The 24,315-nt window shown below is 46.1% G+C and overlaps 2 protein-coding genes and 1 long non-coding RNA gene across 4 annotated transcripts in view; 1 reads left to right on the forward strand and 2 right to left on the reverse strand.

Annotated features, from left to right (window-relative positions):
- Window positions 1–5,343: 5,343 nt before the first annotated feature.
- On the reverse strand, window positions 5,344–16,930 carry LOC117358830. Of its 2 annotated transcripts, none has more exons than XR_004539100.1 (3): window positions 16,872–16,930; window positions 9,954–10,068; window positions 5,344–5,486 (listed from the first exon to the last, which is right to left on the reverse strand). It is a non-coding gene; the product is annotated as an uncharacterized LOC117358830 (long non-coding RNA). The 2 variants fall into 2 exon arrangements; XR_004539101.1 differs by having other exon boundaries at window positions 9,880–10,068.
- Window positions 16,931–17,698: 768 nt separating this feature from the next.
- Window positions 17,699–20,040, reverse strand: LOC117358887. The gene is made up of 2 exons (XM_033940712.1): window positions 19,849–20,040; window positions 17,699–18,596 (listed from the first exon to the last, which is right to left on the reverse strand). Exon 2 carries the CDS (start codon window positions 18,529–18,531, stop codon window positions 17,815–17,817), a length of 717 nt encoding a protein of 238 aa, XP_033796603.1. The 5' UTR covers window positions 18,532–18,596; window positions 19,849–20,040; the 3' UTR covers window positions 17,699–17,814.
- Window positions 20,041–20,202: 162 nt separating this feature from the next.
- KIAA0513 (KIAA0513 ortholog) overlaps window positions 20,203–24,315 on the forward strand; it is a 162,058-nt gene continuing 157,945 nt past the window's right edge. The window contains exon 1 of the mRNA XM_033940708.1: window positions 20,203–20,337. The gene's annotated coding sequence lies outside the window, so the exon portion shown is untranslated. The remainder of the gene's footprint in view (window positions 20,338–24,315) is intronic.

A 24,315-nucleotide genomic window follows, 5' to 3' on the forward strand; every position in this document is an offset into this window, starting at 1 on the left:
TGCACTAATCTTTAGTAAAAGACCCCGTTAGTATCATCTCAGCTCTCTGACAAAGAATATTGGTGGAGTAGCCTAGTGGTTAGAACACCAGGCTAAAGAATGACAGGGGGACAAATTTTACCCCATCCCTGCAGGAACTCAATTTCCCCATCCCGTCCCCGTGAGTTTTGTCCTTGTCTCTGCCTCAGTCCTGTAAGATCTGCTTTAACCACACAAGCCTTGAACACTTATACTTTTAAAGTGTTTGAAGCTTGTGCAGATGAGGATAGAGCTTGCAGGAATGGGGCAGGGACAGGAAAACTTGCCAGGACGGGAAAATGAATTCCCAGAGGGACGTTGAAAAATTTGTCTCCATGTCATTCTCTACACCAGGCTAAGATGAGTGAGGCACGACTTCTCTTGACTAAAACCATGTTGACACTGTACCATTATAACATATGTTCAGCAATTTTGTTCTTTTTAATACTTTCTATCAGTCTGCTTGGCACTGATGTCAGACTTGCCAATTTCCTGGATCATGCCTGGAACCCTTTTTCAAAATTGACATTATGATTGCTACCTTGCCAGGACAGTGTATGATGTTATATATAATATTTTTTATTCAAGATAATACACAGTGACAAAACAGATTAAAGAAGATACCATCCAACAGCTATCAAAAATATTTTTTCACCGTCATGACCAAAAGCTATTACATAGGGCCTGTTTTACCAAGCCGCACTAGCGGCTGCTGCGCGGTAATGGCCCCGAAGCCCATAGAGATTTAAAAGGCTTCGGAGCTGTTGCCACACGGCAGCTGCTAGCGTGGCTTTGTAAAACAGGCTGACAATGTAACAGTATGAACATAGGTAAACTTTCCACTGTGATTTTTTTTTTTTAATAACATAACATAGTAGATGACGGCAGATAAAGACCCGAATGGTCCATCCAGTCTGCCCAACCTGATTCAATTTAAATTCTTTATTAAATTTTGAAGGCTAATACAGAGTACAGAAAATTATACATACATTAATAATGAGAATCAGCACTATAATCAATCAATAACAATACAAAATGAATTCCCCCCCCTCCAGTACATTCAATCAAGAAATAAAACAAAAGAGATAACCCCATCCCACCCTTCCCTGCATGTGTGTATAAATCTTAAGGGGCTGGAGGAGCTGCATTACAGCGAAAGATTAGAGAAACTGGGCCTCTTCTCCCTTGAAAAGAGGAGACTGAGAGGGGACATGATCGAAACATTCAAGGTGCTGAAGGGGATAGACTTAGTAGATAAGGATAGGTTGTTCACCCTCTCCAAGGTAGAGAGAACGAGAGGGCACTCTCTAAAGTTGAAAGGGGATAGATTCCGTACTAATGTAAGGAAGTTCTTCTTCACCCAGAGAGTGGTGGAAAGCTGGAACGCTCTTCCAGAGGCTGTTATAGGGGAAAACACCCTCCAAGGATTCAAGACAAAGTTTCTGCTGAACAAGAATGTGCACTGGTAGGGCTAGTCTCAGTTAGGGTGCTGGTCTTAGACCAGAGGGCCGCCGCGTGAGCGGACTGCTGGGCACGATGGACCACTGGTCTGACTCAGCAGTGGCAATTCTTATGTTCTTAATCTAAAGGAAATTAAAGGTAAAAAACTATACCGAAGTAACAAAAGTCGTTAATGGACCCCAAACTGATCTAAATAAATTATTATGCCCCAACCTATCAGCGTTCATTTTCTCATACTTGTAACATGAACATAAATTCGCCCACCAAAAGGTAAAACTAAGCTGGTCCCAATTTTTCCAATTGCGGGTAACCATTTGCATGGCAATCTCGGTCATAAATGAAAAGCTGGCATTTATACCGGTCCAATGGAGGTTTGGTAAGTAACAGTGTCCCACAGATGATTATATCATAGGTTAGTGGAATCGATGATTCCAATATGATATTAATATGTCCCCATATCGACCTCCAAAAATTGAGTATCAAAGGACAATAAAACAACAAATGATCCAGTGTTCCTATTTCAAGATGACAGTGCCAGCATCTATTAGATTTAGAACTCTCTAACTTCTTTAATAATTCTAATAATAGGTTACAGATTACTGCTAGTAGATCTGCAATTTAGTTCTTGAGTTCTTTCAGTGCTTTGTGGTTTATATACCCTCTATTCCAGATGATTTGCTGCTATTACATCTCCTAGGTTCACTGAAATTTGTTTGAGTTTCTGTGTCATCACCTTTTAAATAACATTTAAGGCTTCGGTAGCTCCTTTACATCTGTATCAGCATCTGCCCCCTCATCTCTCTGCTCCTCCAACCAGTATCAGGCCTGTGGCAGAGGTAACCAGTGTAAATGCTTCCAATCAAGATACCATCCTCTCTGTTCATTCCACAATCAGTATGTAAAATAAATCTTTTTTTTTTTTTAATTAAAGAGAAAATGTCAATGAGCGGTACAGGATAGGAAAGGTGACATCTCCATTAAGCAACAAAAATAAACAGTTCCCCTCCCACTAATCCCAACAGCACAAATATACCAAGGGAATACAGACCAAGATGATAAGGGATGTGGCAATAAACAGCAATAATCCAAATTCCCCATCCTCCCACGGAGATCAACTCCAGAGTCTGGAGACACAAGCAAAACAACAGAAACCCTAAGTTGGAGTCACCACCACCTAGAAAGGTTAAGACAATGTAGCCAATCCGCCTAAGTAGAAAATGCTGTCAAGATAGGAGCCTATTACTCCATATCTCCGACAACTGCATTGGCTGCCAGTTGTATTTAGAATTCAATATAAAGCAATTAGAAACATAGAAAATGACAGCAGAAAAGGGCTATAGCCCACCAAGTCTGCCCATTCCAATTATCCGCCCCCCAGAGTTCTCTCCCCTAGAGATCCCATGTGAATATCCCATTTCCTCTTAAAATCCATCACGCTGCTGGCCTCAATCACCAATTTTTATATGGTACGATCCCTGAATTCTTTAAGAGTTTGATGTCTGAGTATCAACCATTAAGATCATTGCTGAAAACGAAAGCTAACCCTAAATATGTGGAAACGAACGCCATGACTTTTACATGTGCTGGAGTCAAGTTGGCCAAATTCGGAAATGTAGAAACAGGAACTCATTCAGGAAAATGTTAAAAACACAACTATTTGTAGACGCATTTCTTTGAGCAATTAATCTTATGTAAGGATTGAATCTGTTAGGTTTTTGTTCCTATCTTGTTCTGATTTTTATAATATTTTATGTATGTAACTTTTTGTAAACCGTTTTGGAAAAAAATGGTACAGAAATTTTATAAATAAATAAATAACTCTCTAAAATGACAGTGGGAATAAATTTGAAATGAAAAGTAGAAAGTTATTGGCACGCTATGAATTTAAGTGACTATCAATGAATTTTTCCTATTAATATATGAACCTAAGATAAGTTACTCATTATTCTTGACCAGTATTTTCACATTTTCTCTCTACCCCATCCTTCCTCCCCAAATAATCCCAATGTAACTTGTTGCAGAAATTCAGACAGAATTTAGACTCAAACAAACCCAATAAAGATTCATAAGGTCTTTCCTAGCAGTGGGGATCAAGTTGTTTTTTTGTGACTGGTAGCCTCCATGGAGAAATGTCCTAGTTCTGATCTGCAGTTGTTGGGGGGCGATTGCATTTTTAAGGATGATGAGTGAAAGGACACATTTGAAAGGATAAGTTTTCTGTCTCTGTCTTTGCTGGAGGTAATCAAAAACTTGATGTTTGGGAAGAGGTCATTTAATCATGTTAACGAAGTTAGCTGTCTGAGACAATGAAGGCTCAACCCCCCCACTGCCATGTACCGGTTGAGATAGATAAAGGAAGCTTTTAACACCTTTTGATTTAAACAATGAAGTACATCTCCTGCTCATTCACCCACCCCCCTTTTTTAGTGTTGATTACTTCTTTGAAGCCTATGTATCCTGTCACCAGATATGGTCTGTACTTACGTCATCTGCTAATACCACTGACCCATGTAAAAGATATATAAATGAATGTACACTGATAATAAAACAGGCAATCCCTTTAGGACACTGTCTGCGTATTCTTTCTTTCTAAGGGGAATTGCCTCCAGACGTCTGAATAGATGACAGTGTGTGCAGGACGATTTCGGGACCAAGAAACGGATCTTGTTCGTTTCAATGAGCACGATTCCAGATACAGTAATTCATAAGATCTGCTATACTGTGTCCCTGAGAGTCAGGTATGCAGTGTGTCTAGTGGTGTCACATTATCAGGTGTATTCTGACTGGGGGGGGGAAGGTTTGAGAATCACTGCTCTAGACCTCAGCAGAAAGCAAAACAGGATGCAGCTCTTTCCAAACTTATATCCCAGGGGTACTGCTAGAAAATATCATTCATTGGCCTTCAAGCTCAGCACATTATGGTGGTAAATCGTACTCTTTGGGATGGCCCAGTGTTGCATCTCTGAATTGCCTGAGGTGTGTGTGTGTGGGAGGGATACACCAACCCTTGTTCCACCAAAATTTGTATCAGTTGATCCTTTTTACTTCATGCCTGTCCCGATGCCACTAAAGCCACTGTACAGTCGGGCACTCCATTCTTCAGCTGCTCTAGCTGTCATCATCCCAGTGTCTGGTATGTAATACAGGAATAATAATAACTTTATTCTTCTATACCGCCACAATCTGACGACTTCTCAGCGGTTTACAACACAGAAAGCTGGACAATCAGCAAAGTACAAAATACAAATAGCAAAAGTACAATATATTTCTTAAGGATAATCAGAGTAGAATTATTGCAATTAATGTAATTTCTATTTAGGAAATTAATCTATCAAATAGTACAGTTTTAATTTCTTTTCGAAAAGCGCCATAGGTCAACCTGGCTCCACTAATTAATTACCAAACCAGGATTGCTGTTTACTTGCTTCAAACATAAAAGTCCTATCCAAAAATGACCTGTATCTACAACCAGTAATTTTTGGATAGGCAAATAAATTACAATTTCTGGTTCTCCTCGTGGGGTTGTAAAGCACAAAATGAGACAAAAGATAAGTAAGGGCCAATCCTTTCTTGAACCCCAGTACCGTACTCTGCCCTATTACGCCCTATGGAAGCACAATCCAGGTGTCCACCACACGTTGGGTAAAGAACTTCCTAGTATTCGTTTTGACTCTGTCCCCTTTCAACTTTTCTGAATGCCTTGTTCTTTTATTATTCGAAAGTTTGAAGAATCTCTCCCTCTCTACTCTCTCTATGCCCTTCATGATCTTGTAAGTCTCTATCATATCCCCTCTAAGTCTCCTCTTCTCCAGGGAAAAGAGACCCAGTTTCTCCAATCTCTCAGCGTATGAAAGGTTTTCCATCCCCTTTATCAGACGCGTCGTTCTCCTCTGAATCCTCTCGAGTAACGCCATGTCCTTCTTAAGGTATGGCAACCAATATTGGATGCAGTACTCCAGATGCGGGGGCACTATCGCCCGATACAACGACAGGATAACTGTTTCACTCTGCATATTACAAGATTCAGATAACATTATTAAAATAATATATTAAAATGATTTAATAATGAAAGAAAGAAAATTATTTACAAGGTCATAAATCAGAAAGCAGACTGAAGGGCATCAAATCCTATTAAAAGCAAAAAAAAAAAAAAAACCCCTCAGACTGCTCACTCAGCTCTGTCTAGCTCTTGTGCAAGAGGACTGACCCTCCTGCAGTAGAAACCTTGGAAGTGTCTTAGTGTGCGGGAGCAGAATTGCAGCTTTGATTGCGTGGCATGAGGGGTGGAGCTGTATACAGCAGCAGAGCAGTGAGAAATGAGGCTGCATGCAGAATACATGGTGATGAGATGGGGCTCCGAGAATGAAGTATAGAGGCAGGCTGTGTGCTGGAGATTTTGGGGAGAGGGTGGGATTGTGTGCTTGGAGAATGAGTTGTGAGGGGGCAGGGCTGTGTGCTGGCAGAGTGAGCAGCGGATGAATGGGCAGAGCAGTGTACAGGAAGTATGTGTGGGAGGAGCCGCGGATTGGGGGGCGGAGCAGTGTACAGGAAGTAGAAACATAGAAACATAGAAACATAGAAAGATGACGGCAGATAAGGGCCATAGCCCATCAAGTCTGCCCACACTATTTACCCACCCTCTTAAGTCTACTGACCCCCTAAAGAATAATTGTAATTATAATGTCACTCTACTGACCCGCTCATTCAGTCCTAGTGACCCTATCCCTTGGCATGACCTCGTAGGGATCCCACATAGGTATCCCATTTGTTCTTGAAGTCTGAGATGCTGCGTGCCTCGACCACCTGCACTGGAAGCTCGTTCCAATGCTCAATCACTCTCTCCGTGAAGAAGTATTTCCTGGTGTCTCCACGAAACTTCCCTCCCCTGAGCTTGAGCGGATGTCCTCTTGTGGTCGAGGGTCCCCTGAGAAGAAAGATATCATCTTCCACCTCTACCCGTCCCGTGATGTACTTAAATGTCTCAATCATGTCTCCCCTCTCTCTACGCTCCTCGAGAGTGTAGAGCTGCAATTTGCTCAGTCTTTCTTCGTACGGGAGACCCTTTAGCCCCGAGACCATCCTGGTGGCCATCCGCTGAACCGATTCAACTCTGAGCACATCCTTACGGTAATGTGGCCTCCAGAATTGAACACAGTATTCCAGATGCGGTCTCACCATGGCTCTGTACAGTGGCATCATGACTTCAGGTTTCCTGTTGACGAAGCTTCTCTTGATACAACCTATCATTTGCCGTGCTTTAGATGAAGCCTTCTCCACTTGAGTGGCTGCTTTCATGTCAGCACTGATGATTACTCCTAAGTCTCGTTCTGCCGTAGTCCTGGCTAAAGTTTCTCCATTCAGGGTGTAAGTTCTGCAAGGATTTCCGTTGCCGAGATGCATGACCTTACATTTCTTGGCGTTGAAGCCCAGCTGCCAGATCAAGGACCAACTTTCTAAAGTACGCAGGTCTTGCTCCATAGCATCCTGAAGATTACAGCCGTTTACTACATTGCATAGTTTGGCGTCATCAGCGAATAAGGTTACCTTACCTTGGAGCCCTTGAGTCAGATCCCTAATGAATATGTTGAAGAGGAGTGGGCCCAGGACCGAACCCTGTGGCACTCCGCTGGTCACCTCCGACATTTTAGAAAGGGTACCGTTGACCACCACCCTCTGAAGTCTGCCACTAAGCCAATCTTTAACCCATGCAGTTAGAGTCTCTCCTAATCCCATAGATTTCATCTTGTTCAGCAGCCTGCGGTGTGGGACACTGTCAAACGCTTTGCTGAAGTCCAGGTACACGACGTCCAAGGACTCTCCTGAGTCTAGTCTTCTTGTTACCCAGTCAAAGAAGCTTATTAGATTGGACTGGCATGACCTACCCTTGGTGAATCCATGTTGGCTGGGATCCCGGAGATTACCCTCGTTCAGGATCGTATCTAATTTGTACTTAATTAGTGTTTCCATGAGTTTGCACACTATTGAGGTGAGGCTTACCGGTCTATAGTTCGCAGCCTCAGCCTTGCAACCCTTTTTATGTAGAGGAACGACGTTGGCTGTTTTCCAGTCCAACGGAACTTTCCCCGTACTTAGTGAGAGATTGAAGAGCACCGCCAACGGTTCTGCCAGGACATCTCTCAATTCTCTGAGCACTCTTGGGTGTAAATTGTCCGGTCCCATGGCCTTGTTTACCTTTAGCCTTGCCAGTTCGTTGTAGACGTCCCCAGGAGTGAACTCAAAATTCTGAAACGGGTCATCCACGTCTTGTATTATCATCAACTGTGGTCCGTGTCCCGGTGCTTCGCAGGTGAAGACTGAGCAGAAATATTCATTTAGTAGTTCTGCTTTTTCTGAGTCCGCCACCGCGTAGTTTCCGTCCGGTTGTCTAAGGCGTACTATACCGTCTGTGTTCCTTTTCCTATCGCTGATATACCTAAAGAAGGATTTGTCCCCTTTTTTAATGTTTTTTGCCAGAGTTTCTTCCACTCGACGTTTGGCCTCCCTAACTGCTGTTTTGACCGCTGCAGATCTGGTCTTATATTCTACTTTAGTTTCTCTTCTCTGGGTGCGTTTGTAGGAAAGAAATGCTTTTTTCTTCTCCTTAATGAGGAGTGAGATCTCTTCAGTGAACCATTGGGGTTTGTTGTTTCTTTGCCGTTTATCTACTGATTTTATGTAGCGATTAGTTGCTTCGTGTATGGATGATTTCAGGTACGACCACATAGTTTCCACATTGCCGGTCTCTGCTTGGTCCTGTAGCGTCTGATGAACGTGATCTCCCATACGTGCGAAGTCGGCGCCCCGAAATTTGAGCACCTTTGTTTTTGTAATTGATTTAGGGGATCCTTTCCCAATGTTGAACCATACCATGTTATGGTCGCTGGAGGCTAGCGTATCTCCTACCGAGACCTCTGAGATGCTTTCCCCGTTTGTGAGTACCAGTTCTAGGATCGTCTGGGCCCTAGTGGGCTCCGTTACCATCTGTTTGAGATGTACTCCTTTTATGGAGTTCAGAAGCCTCCTGCTGCTGCTGGTTGCTGCTGAAAATGTCTTCCAGTCTGCATCAGGCATGTTGAAGTCCCCTAGCAGCACAGTGTCACCCCGTAGAGTTATATTCTCTATGTCTTCAATTAATTCTGCGTCCATGTTTTCCGGTTGTCTTGGAGGTCTGTATACCACACCAAGATACAGGCATTTTTTACTACCTCGTGCCAGGTTAACCCAGAGGGACTCCCCGGTAAACTTGACATCAGTGATCCTGGTAGTTTTGATGTCTTCTTTAATGTATAGTGCTACCCCTCCACCTAACCTGCCCTCTCTGTCCTGACGAAGTAGATTGTACCCCGGTATAGCCATATCCCACCCATGTGCGTCAGTGAACCAAGTCTCGGATATTGCCCCCACGTCCAGGTTGGCATCCCTTATTTCAGTTTCTAGTTCTAGAATTTTATTGCCTAAACTGTGTGCATTAACATACATGGCCCTCCACACTTTGTGTTTGCTGAGTCCCTGTAAGGCTATCCCTGACTGAGTCTGTGTGGCTCCAAGAGAACTGTTTGCATATTGGGTCCTTACCTCGGAATCTGAGTGTCGACTCGTCCCATCAGGATAGTTTCTTTCCACCCCAGTATATGAGTAGGCCCCCTCCCCCAACTTACCTAGTTTAAAGCCCTGCGAAGTAGGCGGGCTAGTCGGTGTCCGAAGATGTTCTTACCTCTGCTGGTCAAATGGAGTCCGTCTGGTCCCTGTAGTCCTTGCAGCGCCTCTCTGTGATCCAGGAATCCGAAGTTCATATCTCGACACCATCCTCGTAGCCATTCGTTCGTTCTCAGGATGCATTCATCTCTGGCTCTTCCCTTGCCTCTAACTGGTAGGATTGATGAGAAGACTACCTGCGCACTTGTCTGCTTCAGCCTCTCACCCAAGGCTCCGAAGTCTCTGGCGATGGTTTCTGGGGTGTTCCTGGCAGTGTCATTCGTACCTATATGGATAAGAAGCATAGGAAAATGGTCATGAGGTGTAAGTAATTTCCCTAGGCTGGTGGTGATGTCCCGTATTTTGGCACCAGGCAGACAGCAAACCTCTCTTGATTGTGCATCCGGTCTGCAGATTGGTCCTTCGGTGCCCCTCAGCATGGAGTCCCCAATGACTATAACTCTGCGCTTCTTCCGTTGGGGGGGAAGTCGGTCAGCAGATGGGGTTGCGTGTTGGGCCTTCTCTTGTTCTTCGAGTTCTTCGTGCTGGGCCTGTTCCTGTACTTTGTCGGCAGCTTCTTCCTGAAGAATCTGGAATCTGTTCTTCAGAACGAGTATGTGTGGGCGGAGCTGCGGATGAGTGGGCGGAGAAGTGTACAGGAAGTATGAGGTATAGGAAGGGGTGGGGTTACTAATGCGAGCTCACACTTTAATCTGCGCTGCAGTGGATGCTGAAAAGCAGGCTGTAGGGCATTGAAGAGGTGACCCTGTGGCACATACGTGAGCAGGGGTCCAGAGGGTGTGCACTTTATCTTCCTGGGCCAAGTTCCTGTCCGGGCAGCAAATCATGGAATGCGAGGCTTTGCGTCTTCTTAATATCCTATTGCCACTGAACCTGTTTGGAAAAGAATAGATTCGACCTTGAATTCTCAACCAAGTCACCTCCCCCACCACCCCTTCCAGCTGTCCACTCTGACAAACTCCCTTCAACAATCCCTGCTCACCTTAACTCACCACCTGTTCCTATGATCACATTTCCATCCACCTACTTGGAGTTATCACTCCCATTGTCATCCCTACCATCTGTCACATCCTCAACCTATCACTCTCCACTGGAACAGTTCCTGACGTCTTCATTCATGCCGTAGTTATGCTTCTCCTCCAAAAACCCTCACTAGATCCCGCATCCCCCTCCAATTATTGCCCCCATCTCCCTCTTCCCCTTCCTAGTCAAGCTACTCGAACGTGCTGTTCACCACCGTTGCCTGAACTTCCTTTCTTCTCAAGATATTCTTGACCCACTTCTATTGGACTTTTGCCCTCTCCATTCTATGGAAACTGCCCTTGCTAAAGTCTCTAATGACCTGCTACTGGTCAGATCCAATGGCCACTACTCTATCCTCATTCTTCTCGATCTGTTGCCTTTGACACTGTTGATCACCAACTACTCCTCAATACGCTGTCCTTGCTTGGATTCTAGGGTTCTGTTCTCCTGGTTTTCTTCCCCACTCTCTCTGTTATGGTGGATCCTCCTCCGCTGCTATCCCACTATCAGTGTACTTCAAGGCTGCCTTGGGCCCCCTCCTCTTCTCCATATATACCCACTCTCTCTGTACACTGATCTCCTTCCCTGGTTTTCAATATCACCTCTATGCTGATGACTCCAAGATCTACCTCTCCACACCGGATATCTCTACAGGAATTCAGGCCCGAATCTCAGCCTGCCTGTCCGACATTGTCGCTTGGATGTCTTACCACCATCTAAAACTGAATATGGCTAAAACTGAATTAATTATCTTTCTGTCTAAACCCATGTCCATCCATCCCCCTCGCCACTCTCTATTTCTGTGGATAATACTCTCTTCCTCCCTGTCTTATCAGCTCACAAACTCGGGGTAATCTTTGACTCCTCTCTCTCCTTCTCCATTCAGAGCCAACAAATGTTAAAACCTGTAGCTTCTTCCTCTATAATCTCACCAAAACTGACCTCTCCTCTTCGAGCATACTACCAAAACCCTTATCCACGTTCTCATCACATCTCGCTTAGAGTACTGCAAGGGACTTCTCTCAGGTCTTCCGCTCAACCGTCTCTCTCCCTTTCAATCCATTCAAAATGCTGCTGCATGACTCATATTTCACGAGAACTGCCAGGCTCCCATTACCCCTCTCCTCAAGTCACTTCATTGGCTCCCCATCCATTTCCAAATACAGTTCAAACTCCTCTTACTGACTTACAAGTGCATTCACTCTGCAGCCCCCTAAATATCTCTCCCCCCCCCCCCCCGTGAACTCCATTCATCTGGTAAGACCTTCTTATCTGTACCCTTCTCCTGCACTGCCAACACCAGACTCTGTTCCTTCTTTCTTGTGTGCCTGGAACAGGCTGCCTGAATCATTATGTCATGCTCCGTCTCTAGCAGTATTCAAATCCACGCTAAAAACCCACTTTTTTGAAGCTGCTTTCAAGTCTTGACTCACTGTCAGATACCAATACCCATGAAATTATTCCTTCTGCCAGAACTCACCAACCCCAAGATATCCTGTGTGTCCAAATTAGATTAAGCTCTTCTGAGCAGGGACTATGTTTATTAAAAAAGCTTTATATAGCGCATACCAGCCAAAGGATCCGAGCGGTTTATAATATATATTTCACATCAGTTAAGAAAAGAACTCCATTCAAGAATAGAAAAGGAAAGAATTAAAAGAAAAAAGTGTTTTTTCTTTTCCTAAAATTCTAAGGCAATCAAAATATCAATATTAAAAATTAACAAATTAATACAAACTAAAAATTTTAACAAAAAATCAATAATTACCTAAATACAAATTGCAGTCCCATACTTATCAGCGCTATAGAAATGATAAATAGTATTACAACTACTAATTATTTCTATAGTGCTACCAGACGCAAGCAGCTGTGTACAGAGTCACAAAGAAGACAGTCCCTGCTCCAAAGAGCTTACAATCTAAACAGACAAACAGGATGTCATGGATACAGTTAATGATAACGGTTAATCTGCTGGCTTGTACAGGACAATCAAGCCATTGTGACATCACTGATGAGGTTGTCTCTTAATGGTGGAATGAGGCATTATGACATCACAAGCTCAGCTCTGCTTGCCAAAGACTGAAACTCTTCACATTACTACTTTGAATTATTTCTATAGCACTAGACACATGCAGCGCTGTACAGAGTCACAAAGGAGACAGTCCCTGCTCATAAGAGCTTACAATCTAAGCAGACAAGACAGACAAACAGGATGTCATGGATACAGTTAAGGGGAAGGGTTAATCTGCTGGCTGGGTTGGAGGGCAGAGGAGTAGGGTTAAGGATTGAAAGCTATATCAAAAAGGTGGGTTTTAAACAAGGGAAGGGGCTTGATGGACAAACTCAGGTAATTTATTCCAGGCATAGGGATCAGCTAAATGAAAGGAACTAAGTCTGGAATTGGCAGTGGAGGAGAAGGGTAACGTTAAGAGTGACTTATCTGAGGAACGGAGTTCTCTGGGAGGTGTATAAGGAGAGAGAAACGAGGAGAGATATTGAGGGGCAGCAGAATGAACACACTTGTAGGTCAGCAATAATGCAATGGCGGATAGGGAGTCAGTGAATATAGTAGTAACCTTTACATGATAATCAAATCAATGCAGCCTGCGATGTCTGGGATGAGCTACTGAATGAATCGTATTCCTAGCACAGAGCTATAGTATGTGCATGTGCTGTCTATGTCACTGTGTTTACTTGGTGAATCCTGGCGTTCTGGTTTCCTTATAATATAGAGATCCATGCATAATTTGACCTTCTTGTTAAGCAACATCTGTGCCTCACATAATCCAGTGCTTTCAAGGTATACACCAGCTTAAAGTTCCATTACATTGGTTAACTTCCTGTTAAATCCCCAAATCCAGCACTGCAGTGGTTCCTCCAGTTTATATTCTCATGACATGACAAATGGGAAAACATTCTCTAGTGCGTCGCTGTGCCAGGAACTCTGCTTTGACTTAATTATCAATATCCTGCTGAATCAACATTTGGATCGGGTATGAGAGTCTGGCACAAACTGAGAAAGCTTGAAAATTGATATGTATGCAGTTTAAACATAAACATTTATGCTGGCATGTGATTTTTTTTGGATTTCTTAAAAGTGTTTTGCTATATGTTTTGTCCCCTGAATCAATGCTGGGTTTTTTTTGTTGGTTTTTTTTTTAATGACCGTCTTCAATCTGGTACAGCTTCCAATCTTTCTGATTGTATATATTTATTGGAGTCAATCTCATGTCCTTTTCTTGGTTTCTCATTCTTAGTTAATTCACTTCGTTTGACCTGATAATTAAAGTAAGACATTAACAGAGAGATACCAAGGCAGCAGCATCTGCAGATTTGCCTCCATGGATCCCAGGAGTCTCGGGTCTTCCCAAATCCCAGAAGGCCCTTGTTCATACAAACTGTGCTTCTGGGCCTGCAGCTTAGCCATGTGCTTTCTTAGATGGAACAATTCCCTGTATCAGGTTGAACCAGACTCCCAGGAACTCCAGAACTTGGTGGAAAGGCCAGTTATGGCACGATTCAGAAGCTCGCCTAGGTGACCCCAGGAAAGAATGACCTGAAAAGTTAAACTCAGAACCCATCACTGGGGTGGCCCAAGCCAGTCAAATGACTAGATTGGGATGGACCCAGATCTCCTGATACCACAGGACAGCAGCCCCACAACCAGGACCTTGGAAAAGGTACATGGAGCAGTTACCAATCTGGAAGATGACCCTACACACACACAAAAAAAATAAAATAAAAATGGAGATGGCATTTGTAGTCCTCCCTGAAGAAGATATGGAGGGGAAATCATTTGTAAGTTCAAGGGAGATCGGGAATCACTCAGGCAAATGAAGATGAAATGAACAAGCCATCTCCTTCTGACAAAGCTGAACTCAGAAGCAAATGTTAACTCTTGAGGCTTTGAATAGGCCTTAAAGGAACCATGAAATAAATGGAGTACCATCCCAGTCCTCACCTCCACCACTCCCAGCTCTAGGAAGTATTGCCAAATAAGCATGACTGCCTGCTACTTACCTTTGAGCCAAAGGGAAATATTATGAAGGTACTGGGTAATAAGAACATAACATAAGAACATAAGAATTGCCATCTCCGGATCAGACCCATGGTCCATCGAGTCCGGCGATCCGCACACGCGGAGGCCCAGTCAGGTATACACCTGATTGTTCTAATCACCCATATCCCTCTATGCCTCTCATAAGGAGATGTGCATCTAATTTGCCTTTGAATCCTAGCACAGTGGATTCCTTAATAACCTCCTGTGGAAGAGCATTCCATGCGTCCACCACTCGCTGCGTAAAGCAGAACTTCCTGACATTTGTCCTGGACTTGTCACCCCTTAGCTTCAAACCATGTCCTCTTGTCCGTGTCACATTGGACAATGTAAATAATTTGTTTTTCTGCTCTATTTTATCGATGTCTTTCAGTATTTTGAACGTCTCTATCATGTCCCCTCGCAGCCTCCTCTTCTCAAGGGAGAACAATCCTAGTTTCTTGAGTCGTTCCTCATATTCCAATTTCTCCATACCTCTTATTAGTTTCGTTGCTCGTCTCTGCACCCTCTCCAGCAGTTTTATATCCTTCTTTAGGTTGGGAGACCAATGTTGTACACAGTATTCCAAGTGTGGTCTGACCATCGCTCTATAAAGCGGCATTATGACTTTCTCCGATCTACTTGTGATTCCTTTCTTTATCATGCCCAACATTCTGTTTGCTTTCTTTGCCGCTGCCGCACATTGTGCCGATGGCTTCAGGGTCCTATCTATCAGTACACCCAGGTCCTTTTCTTGTTCGCTCTTACCCAGAGTTGCTCCTGACATTCTATACTCGTGTTCCTTATTCTTACTACCTAAATGCATTACTTTGCATTTCTCCACGTTGAACTTCATCTGCCATTGCTCTGCCCATTTCTCTAGCTGATACAAGTCGCTCTGGAGTTCCTCGCTATCTTCCTGCGATCTGATTTCCCGGCATAGCTTTGTGTCGTCTGCAAACTTAATGATCTCACTGGATATTCCGCCTTCCAGGTCATTGATATATATATTAAATAGAATCGGCCCAAGTACCGAGCCCTGGGGCACACCACTAGTCACTTTCTCCCAGTCTGAGAACTTCCCATTTATGCCCACTCTCTGCTTCCTGTTTTCCAGCCATTTGCCTATCCACCTTTGTATATCTCCCTCTATTCCATGGCTTTGTAGTTTCCTGAGAAGTCTTTCATGCGGAACTTTGTCGAATGCTTTCTGGAAGTCCAAATAAATTATGTCCACCGGCATTCCACTATCAATTTGCTTGTTCACGGTCTCAAAAAATTGAAGCAAATTCGTTAAACATGAACCAGATAGCTGTAGAATGTAACAGTGCTTGATCCTCTCTAGGACCACTGAGCCAGGACAATGCAGACCCACTCACAGCAGAAGACAGCCATCCTGCCTCCAATGCAAACCGCCAAAGGGCCCAGTGTACCCTTATCTGGGCCCTCCTAAAGATCTCATTGGGCCCCTGAAAGGTCACTTGGACACACAATGTCAGAGGCGTGAAGAAAGTACAAGTTTTATTCGCAGCATGCATGCTGGATCCCTGAGCTCCAAGATGGCTCAGAAGTGCCGAAACCAGGAAGTTACAGAGATATTTATTCATTTTTCTGGCTATACAACTGAATTCTAGAAAAAGCTTTTCACGTGTTACTTTTCTTAACACTCATTGGTTCTAAGCTCACACTAGCAGGTCACTAGCAGGACACTTATCTAACTCTTACAGTTAAATGTACAGAAGGGCAGGGTACATCATGGCTCAAACTCTTATCTATTCAGCTTACAATGTGGTAAGGTAGGGACATACATTTTAGGCAGATGAAGTCAATAGATTATACTCTTTCTTCAGCTATGTAGACCAGAGCAATATTTTAAACAACAGTTAACCATTTCATGACCCTACACCTCTAGTCTAAGTCGTTGTCCATTGAGTGGCATCTATACATTTTTGCATATTTCTCTGTACCCCATTTTTTTTATTATTTACAGCACTTAGAAATTTCTATAAGCGTTTTATCGAATTTTAAACCCTACTTCCCTCTGCCCTCCAACCCAGCCAGCAGATTAACTGTATCCATGACATCCTATTTGTCTGTCTTGCCTGTTTAGATTGTAAGCTCTTTGGAGCAGGGACTGTCTTCTTTGTGACTCTGCACAACTCCTGCTCTATTGCAGATTTTGGTATCATCTGCAAAGAGGCAAATCTTACCTGACAACCCTTCAGAAATATCGCTTATAAAAATGTTAAAAAAGAACAGGCCCAAGAATAGAACCTTTAGGCACACCACTGGTAACATCCCTTTCCTCCATTGACTACTACCCTCTTTCGTCTTCTACTTAGCTAGTTCCTGACCCAAGAGCATTCAGTTTATTTATTAGATGTCTGTGTGGAACACTGTCAAAGGCCTTGCTAAAATCATACACCACATCTAGCGCACATCCTCTATGCAATTCTGTGGTCACCCAGTCAAATAAATTGATCAGATTTGTCTAACAAGACCTACCTCTAGTGAATCCATGTTGTCTCCAGTCCTGTAATCCAGATTCAAGAAACTTGACCATTCTCTGTTTTAAAAGCATTTTCATTAATTTGCTTACCACAGAAGTCAGACTTACTGGCCTTTAATTCACTACTTCTTCTTTACTTCCACTTTTGGTGTAGAGACCACATCCGCCCTTCTCCAGTCCTCTGGTACAACCATGACTCTAGAGAAGCATTGAAAAGTTAAGTCAGCGGAGCCACCAGAACTTCCCTAAGCTCCTTCAGCACCCTCGGATGTACACCATCCAGCCCCATCGCTTTGTCTACCTTTAATTTAGCTAGCTCCTTATGAATACAACCCTCTGAAAATCGATCAAGGTCTCCCACTCTACCATCCCTATTAGCATTTGTCTTCTGTGATCCCGTTCACAGATCTTCAGCCATGAACACAGAACAGAAATTTGTTAAGCAATTTGGCCTTTATCAACTTCTATATATTCCTCCCCTTCACTTTTGAGTCTCACAATGACACTTTTGCACTTCTTCTCATCACTGATATATCTAAAAAAAAAAGTCTTGTCTCCCGGTTTTACCATGTCAGCTATTTTTTTCCTTCCATTTGTATCTGCTTTCCTGCTACTTGATCAGCCTCTCTTAACTTTTCCAGATATTTTTGACTGTTTTCCTATTTCTGCGGTCTTTTGTAGTTTATGAAAGCTAACCTCTTATTCCTTACCTTCTTAGCTACTACTTTTGAGAACCAAAGCGGCCTTCTTTTCCTCTTACTTTTACTTACTTGCCTCACAAAAAGATTTGTTGCCCTTACAATAACTCCTTTCAGTTTTGCCCACTGCATTTCTACTCCTTCCAGACGTTCCCATCCAGGCAACAATTCCTTGACGTAATCCCCCATCAGAACAAAGTTGTTGGTTTGGATTTTTTTTAAGACTAGAGCCTTTACTTTTGAATGAGCCCTCTCTATACCCATCTTAATATTAAACTGTACCATGCAGTGATCACTGGATGCCAGATGATCACCCACTGTAATATCAGAAACACTTTGTCTGTTTGTGAGCACTAAGTCAAAAGTCTATCAAGACAGGTGGTCACATCTCGTATTCTGGCTCCAGGAAGACAGCAGACTTCCCTCGAATGCATATCTGGTCTGCATATTGGTCCCTCGGTGCCCCTCAACATGGAGTCCCCAATGGCTATGACTCTACGCTTCTTTTGGGTGTGTCGATCCATTGTCCCCGGAGAAGGAGATATGTGTTGATCCTGGTCTTGCTCCACGTCGGTAGTCTCCTCCTGCAAGACCTGGAATCTGTTCTTCAGGTTCAGATGTGGAGTCGATGTGGAGCTGTCCTGGTGAGAGAAAGAGTAAGAAGGTGAAGAGTTTGTAAATGGGGGGCGGGGTCTCCTACATTTACCTGTGGATGAGGTCACCAACTGCCAGGAGTCAGTGTCTCCATCCATCTCCTGAACTCCAACAGTTGGTTTCTGTGGTGACGGCCCTGGCGTCACCATGGGAGATCCGTCACGGGCCCGTTTTGTGATTTGGGACAGTTCCTGCACTATCCCATCGATATAGGCCTCATCCTCTCTAATGCCTCTCAGACGTTTCACCTCCTCCCTGAGGCTCCTGAGTTCCTGCATGATGTCGTCATCCTGCTGACTGACCTCCTCTGTCTGTGTGGAGGCCGTAATGTACTGCTTTGGGATGATCTCGGTCTGCACGGAGACGTCCTTTCCTGGTGCTGTGTTCTCCTCCGTCTGTACGTAGGTTGAGGTCATCTCCCGGATCACCTCCGTGCAGGGGATGCCGACCTTGCTTGTAGGTTTCACACTCCTTGTCCGCCCTGCCATAACAACAAAAAGGGAGAGAGTAAATGTGAGAGTATAAGAGATAGTATGAGAGTATGAGAGATAGTATGAGAGAGTAAATGTGAGAGAGAGAGATGGTATGAGAGATAGTATGAGAGTATGAGAGATAGTATGAGAGTATGTGAGGTTAGGGCCTCTGAGGAGTAAAGTTGAAGAGTTAGGTGTTAGAGAGTTCGGAGTTAGAGAGATCTGAGCAATAGGGTGTTTAGAATGAAGGATATGCCCTACGGTGTTCTGTTTGGCTCTTCTTAAGGCTCTTCGCAAAGGCGCGAACGGCCGCGCGCCGTTGGCTCGCCCCCTTTTAAGGGGGAGCCCGGGCGCTGATTCTGCCTCTGACGCGGGGAGGTGGGCGGAGCTTCCTCTCGCCGCTACCCCAGCTGAATTCCTGCCTGCCTGCCTCTGCCCGACTCCTTCGGCGGCTTCTCCTACCTCCCCTCTGGTCCGCTGAGCCTCTCCTGCAGCACGCGGTCAGAGTGCAGGTCGCGCTCGGCTCGCCTCCTTTAAGGGGGAGCCCGGGCGCTGACTCTGCCTCTGACGCGGGGTGGGTGGGCGGAGCTTCCTCTCGCCGCTACCCCAGCTGAATTCCTACCTGCCTGCCTCTGCCCGACTCCTTCGGCGGCTTCTCCTACCTCCCCTCTGATCCGCTGAGCCTCTCCTGCAGCACGCGGTCAGAGTGCAGGTCGCGCTCGGCTCGCCTCCTTTAAGGGGGAGCCCGGGCGCTGACTCTGCCTCTGACGCGGGGGGGTGGGCGGAGCTTCCTCTCGCCGCTACCCCAGCTGAATTCCTGCCTGCCTGCCTCTGCCCGACTCCTTCGGCGGCTTCTCCTACCTCCCCTCTGGTCCGCTGAGCCTCTCCTGCAGCACGCGGTCAGAGTGCAGGTCGCGCTCGGCTCGCCTCCTTTAAGGGGGAGCCCGGGCGCTGACTCTGCCTCTGACGCGGGGTGGGTGGGCGGAGCTTCCTCTCGCCGCTACCCCAGCTGAATTCCTACCTGCCTGCCTCTGCCCGACTCCTTCGGCGGCTTCTCCTGCCTCCCCTCTGATCCGCTGAGCCTCTCCTGCAGCACGCGGTCAGAGTGCAGGTCGCGCTCGGCTCGCCTCCTTTAAGGGGGAGCCCGGGCGCTGACTCTGCCTCTGACGCGGGGGGGTGGGCGGAGCTTCCTCTCGCCGCTACCCCAGCTGAATTCCTGCCTGCCTGCCTCTGCCCGACTCCTTCGGCGGCTTCTCCTACCTCCCCTCTGGTCCGCTGAGCCTCTCCTGCAGCACGCGGTCAGCTAGTGTGAGCTTAGAATCAATGAATATTAAGAAAAGTAACACGTGAAAAGCTTTTTCTAGAATTCAGTTGTATAGCCAGAAAAATGAATAAATATCTCTGTAACTTCCTGGTTTCGGCACTTCTGAGCCATCTTGGAGCTCAGGGGTCCAGCATGCATGCTGTGAATAAAACTTGTACTTTCTTCACGCCTCTGACATTGTGTGTCCAAGTGACCTTTCAGAGGAACGCGGGAAAGAAGGACAATAGTAGAAAGAAAAGTTCACATTGGCGGGGACTGACTACTAGATGATCAATTTCCGGAAAGTCGATTGCAAGCTCGAGCCCTCGCCACCTCTGACGCAACTTCCGGTTTCCGGCTGGGCGGACCGAAGGACGAGAGACTTGGCGTCAGAGAAGGGGGGCGCGGCGGCGGCAGCAGCAGCTGTGAGACAGAGCACGACGAAGGTAAGTCCGGGCGAGGGGCGCGAGCGCAAGACGAGTCGAAAAGGGCGGCAGAGTGCGCGCGAGTCAAAGTTGGCCCGTGCCAAGGGGGGGGGGGTCTGGCAACGGCTTTGGATGCCACCTGCCCCTTTGCCTTCTCGAGAGGCTGCTGCTGCTAACGTCCCCAGTCGAGGCTGACTCGCTCTTATAGGTTTTGGGAGTTCGGACGGATTCGTCTCTGGTTTTACTCCGGCTGGAATTCGGCGTAAAAATATTCAAAATTCGGTGCAAACTCCCCCCTCCCCCCCCTTGGTATCCAGAATTCCAGTACAATTCAGTATTTTCATTAACATATAGAGTCTTTTCTGGCTTAGTGACTTTTCTTCTAGCAGCAAACCTTTGTGAAAACAAGGCTGTTTCACTTTGCCTTTATGTTGTTGAAAAACACTTCTGAAAGATGACATGGTTCAATAAATTCAGAATAAAAAAAACTTTCTCTAATCTTTTGATCTCTGAGCAGTTTATTGTTCCAGTCCCTTTCTGCTTTTCTTTTCTTTTTTTTTGTAACTGTCTGCCCAGGATCGCCTATCCAGCATCTGTCTCCCCCTGTCTCTATCCATTTCCCTTGCATCCATCATCCCTTTTCAAGCAATGTCCAGTGTGTCTAGCAGTCCCTCTATGTCCCTGTCGCATCCAGCAATCCCTCCTTAACAGAGATTTCGGCAGTTGGAACCCAAGCATAGTACCGGGTAAAGCTTTGGATTCTTGCCCAGAAATAGCTAAGAAGAAAAAAAAAAAAAAAAAAATTAAATTGAATCAGGTTGGGCAGACTGGATGGACCATTCGGGTCTTTATCTGCCGTCATCTACTATGTTACTATGTTACTCCTTGCCTCTCTCTCTCTCCATCAAGCATTCTCCTCCATGTCTGTCTCTCTCCATGCCCAGCATTGCTTCATTATGTCTCTACGTTCAGTCCCCCATCTAGGATAATAATATAATAATAATAACTTTATTCTTCTATACCGCCACAATCTTGCGACTTCTAGGCAGTTTACAATCAAGAGTGCTGGACATCTTCTCCTTGTTTCTGTGCCTATTGCTGTGCAAGATTTTCCATGCCTGAGCCAAACTCTCTTTCCCTTACCCCACTCCCATCCCCTCAGTTCATTTATTTATTTGATTTTCTATACCGTTTTCTCAAGGGAGCTCAGAACGGTTTACTGTACATTAATTTATTCAAGTACTCAAGCATCTCTTACTCCCCCAGCCAGCATCTCTTACTCCCCCAGCCAGCATCTCTTACTCCCCCAGCCAGCATCTCTTACTCCCCCAGCCAGCATCTCTTACTCCCCCAGCCAGCATCTCTTACTCCCCCAGCCAGCATCTCTCTTACTCCCCCAGCCAGCATCTCTCTTACTTCCCCAGCCAGCATCTCTCTTACTTCCCCAGCCAGCATCTCTCTTACTTCCCCAGCCAGCATCTCTCTTACTTCCCCAGCCAGCATCTCTCTTACTCCCCCAGCCAGCATCTCTCTTACTCCCCCAGCCAGCATCTCTCTTACTCCCTCAGCCAGCATCTCTTACTCCCCCAGCCAGCATCTCTTACTCCCCCAGCCAGCATCTCTCTTACTCCCCCAGCCAGCATCTCTCTTACTCCCCCAGCCAGCATCTCTCTTACTCCCCCAGCCAGCATCTCTCTTACTCCCCCAGCCAGCATCTCTCTTACCCCCCCAGCCAGCATCTCTCTTACTCCCCCAGCCAGCATCTCTCTTACTCCCCCAGCCAGCATCTCTCTTACTCCCCCAGCCAGCATCTCTCTTACTCCCCCAGCCAGCATCTCTCTTACTCCCCCAGCCAGCATCTCTCTTACTCCCCCAGCCAGCATCTCTCTTACTCCCCCAGCCAGCATCTCTCTTACTCCCCCAGCCAGCATCTCTCTTACTCCCCCAGCCAGCATCTCTCTTACTCCCCCAGCCAGCATCTCTCTTACTCCCCCAGCCAGCATCTCTCTTACTCCCCCAGCCAGCATCTCTCTTACTCCCCCAGCCAGCATCTCTCTTACCCCCCCAGCCAGCATCTCTCTTACTCCCCCAGCCAGCATCTCTCTTACTCCCCCAGCCAGCATCTCTCTTACTCCCCCAGCCAGCATCTCTCTTACTCCCCCAGCCAGCATCTCTCTTACTCCCCCAGCCAGCATCTCTCTTACTCCCCCAGCCAGCATCTCTCTTACTCCCCCAGCCAGCATCTCTCTTACTCCCCCAGCCAGCATCTCTCTTACTCCCCCAGCCAGCATCTCTCTTACTCCCCCAGCCAGCATCTCTCTTACTCCCCCAGCCAGCATCTCTCTTACTCCCCCAGCCAACATCTCTCTTATCCTCCAGCCAGCATCTCTCTTATCCTCCAGCCAGCATCTCTCTTATCCTCCAGCCAGCATCTCTCTTACCCCCCAGCCAGCATTTCTCTTACCCCCCCAGCCAGCATTTCTCTTACCCCCCCAGTCAGCATCTCTCTTACCCCCCCAGCCAGCATCTCTCTTACCCCCCCAGCCAGCATCTCTCTTACCCCCCCCCAGCCAGCATCTCTCTTACCCCCCCCCCCCAGCCAGCATCTCTCTTACCCCCCCCAGCCAGCATCTCTCTTACCCCCCCAGCCAGCATCTCTCTTACCCCCCCAGCCAGCATCTCTCTTACCCCCCCAGCCAGCATCTCTCTTACCCTCTCCCAGCCAGCATCTCTCTTACCCTCTCCCAGCCAGCATCTCTCTTACCCTCTCCCAGCCAGCATCTCTCTTACCCTCTCCCAGCCAGCATCTCTCTTACCCTCTCCCAGCCAGCATCTCTCTTACCCCCCCAGCCAGCATCTCTCTTACCCCCCCAGCCAGCATCTCTCTTACCCCCCCAGCCAGCATCTCTCTTACCCTCCCCCAGCCAGCATCTCTCTTACCCTCCCCCAGCCAGCATCTCTCTTACCCTCCCCCAGCCAGCATCTCTCTTACCCTCCCCCTGCCAGCATCTCTCTTACCCTCCCCCTGCCAGCATCTCTCTTACCCTCCCCCAGCCAGCATCTCTCTTACCCTCCCCCAGCCAGCATCTCTCTTACCCTCCCCCAGCCAGCATCTCTCTTACCCTCCCCCAGCCAGCATCTCTCTTACCCTCCCCCAGCCAGCATCTCTCTTACCCTCCCCCAGCCAGCATCTCTCTTTCCCCTGTCCTCCTCCCCCCAGCACTATGTCTTATCCCTATCCTTTCTGAACCAGCATCTCTCTTACCCCAGTTCCCCCCAGCCAGCGTCTCTCTTACCCCTGTCCTCCTCCCCCGCCAGTATCTCTCTTACCCCTGTAAACATCTATCACTCTATCCTCCTCAGCCAGCACTTCTCAATCTCTCCCCATGATCCTCAAGCCATCCTATGTACCTTAGGCATGATGTTTAGGCAACCTGCTGCCAGTTCTGCAGGCTTCCCTCTACTGTGGTCCTGCCTGAAGAAAGAGGAAGAGACATCTTTGAAGGAGAGAAGCCTGCAGAGCCCAATCAGGCTGCCCGAAGATATTGCCGGCAGCGATTTGGGATGCAGAGTAGGAATCCGATCTGATCAGGCTAGAGTGATTGCTGAAATTCTATGCAGAACATTGGTAATTCTTCATCCCTGGGGAATTCTGCAATGTGTAGTTGCGCACAATTCTGCCAGAAGTAATGTTTCCAAGGTCTTTAAAATATATCATTAAAAAGTTTTATTAAAGTTGCATCTGTTTTGCAAAATGTGGGATTTACTCTCTTTAGAGAATCTTTATACAGTTTTTTTCTTCTAATTTTGATTATTCAAATTGCTTATTGATCTTCAGTATATATGATAGAAGACCAAGTATATATTTGTTAGAGGGAACTGAATCAAATCAAATAAACATTCTACATGACATAGAATGCAGTGTGGAATCCATATGGATAGAAATTCCATGTGTGATGGGAATGAATATACAGGTAGGGTTATTCTACCATCCTCCAG

Source organism: Geotrypetes seraphini, chromosome 4 (assembly GCF_902459505.1).
Source record: "Geotrypetes seraphini chromosome 4, aGeoSer1.1, whole genome shotgun sequence".
Taxonomy (NCBI): domain Eukaryota; kingdom Metazoa; phylum Chordata; class Amphibia; order Gymnophiona; family Dermophiidae; genus Geotrypetes; species Geotrypetes seraphini.

What these genes read in the sequence shown, in the direction of transcription:
- LOC117358887 (XM_033940712.1), bottom strand. Translation starts at nt 18,531, where the DNA reads ATGACCTCAACCTACGTACAGACGGAGGAGAACACAGCACCAGGAAAG.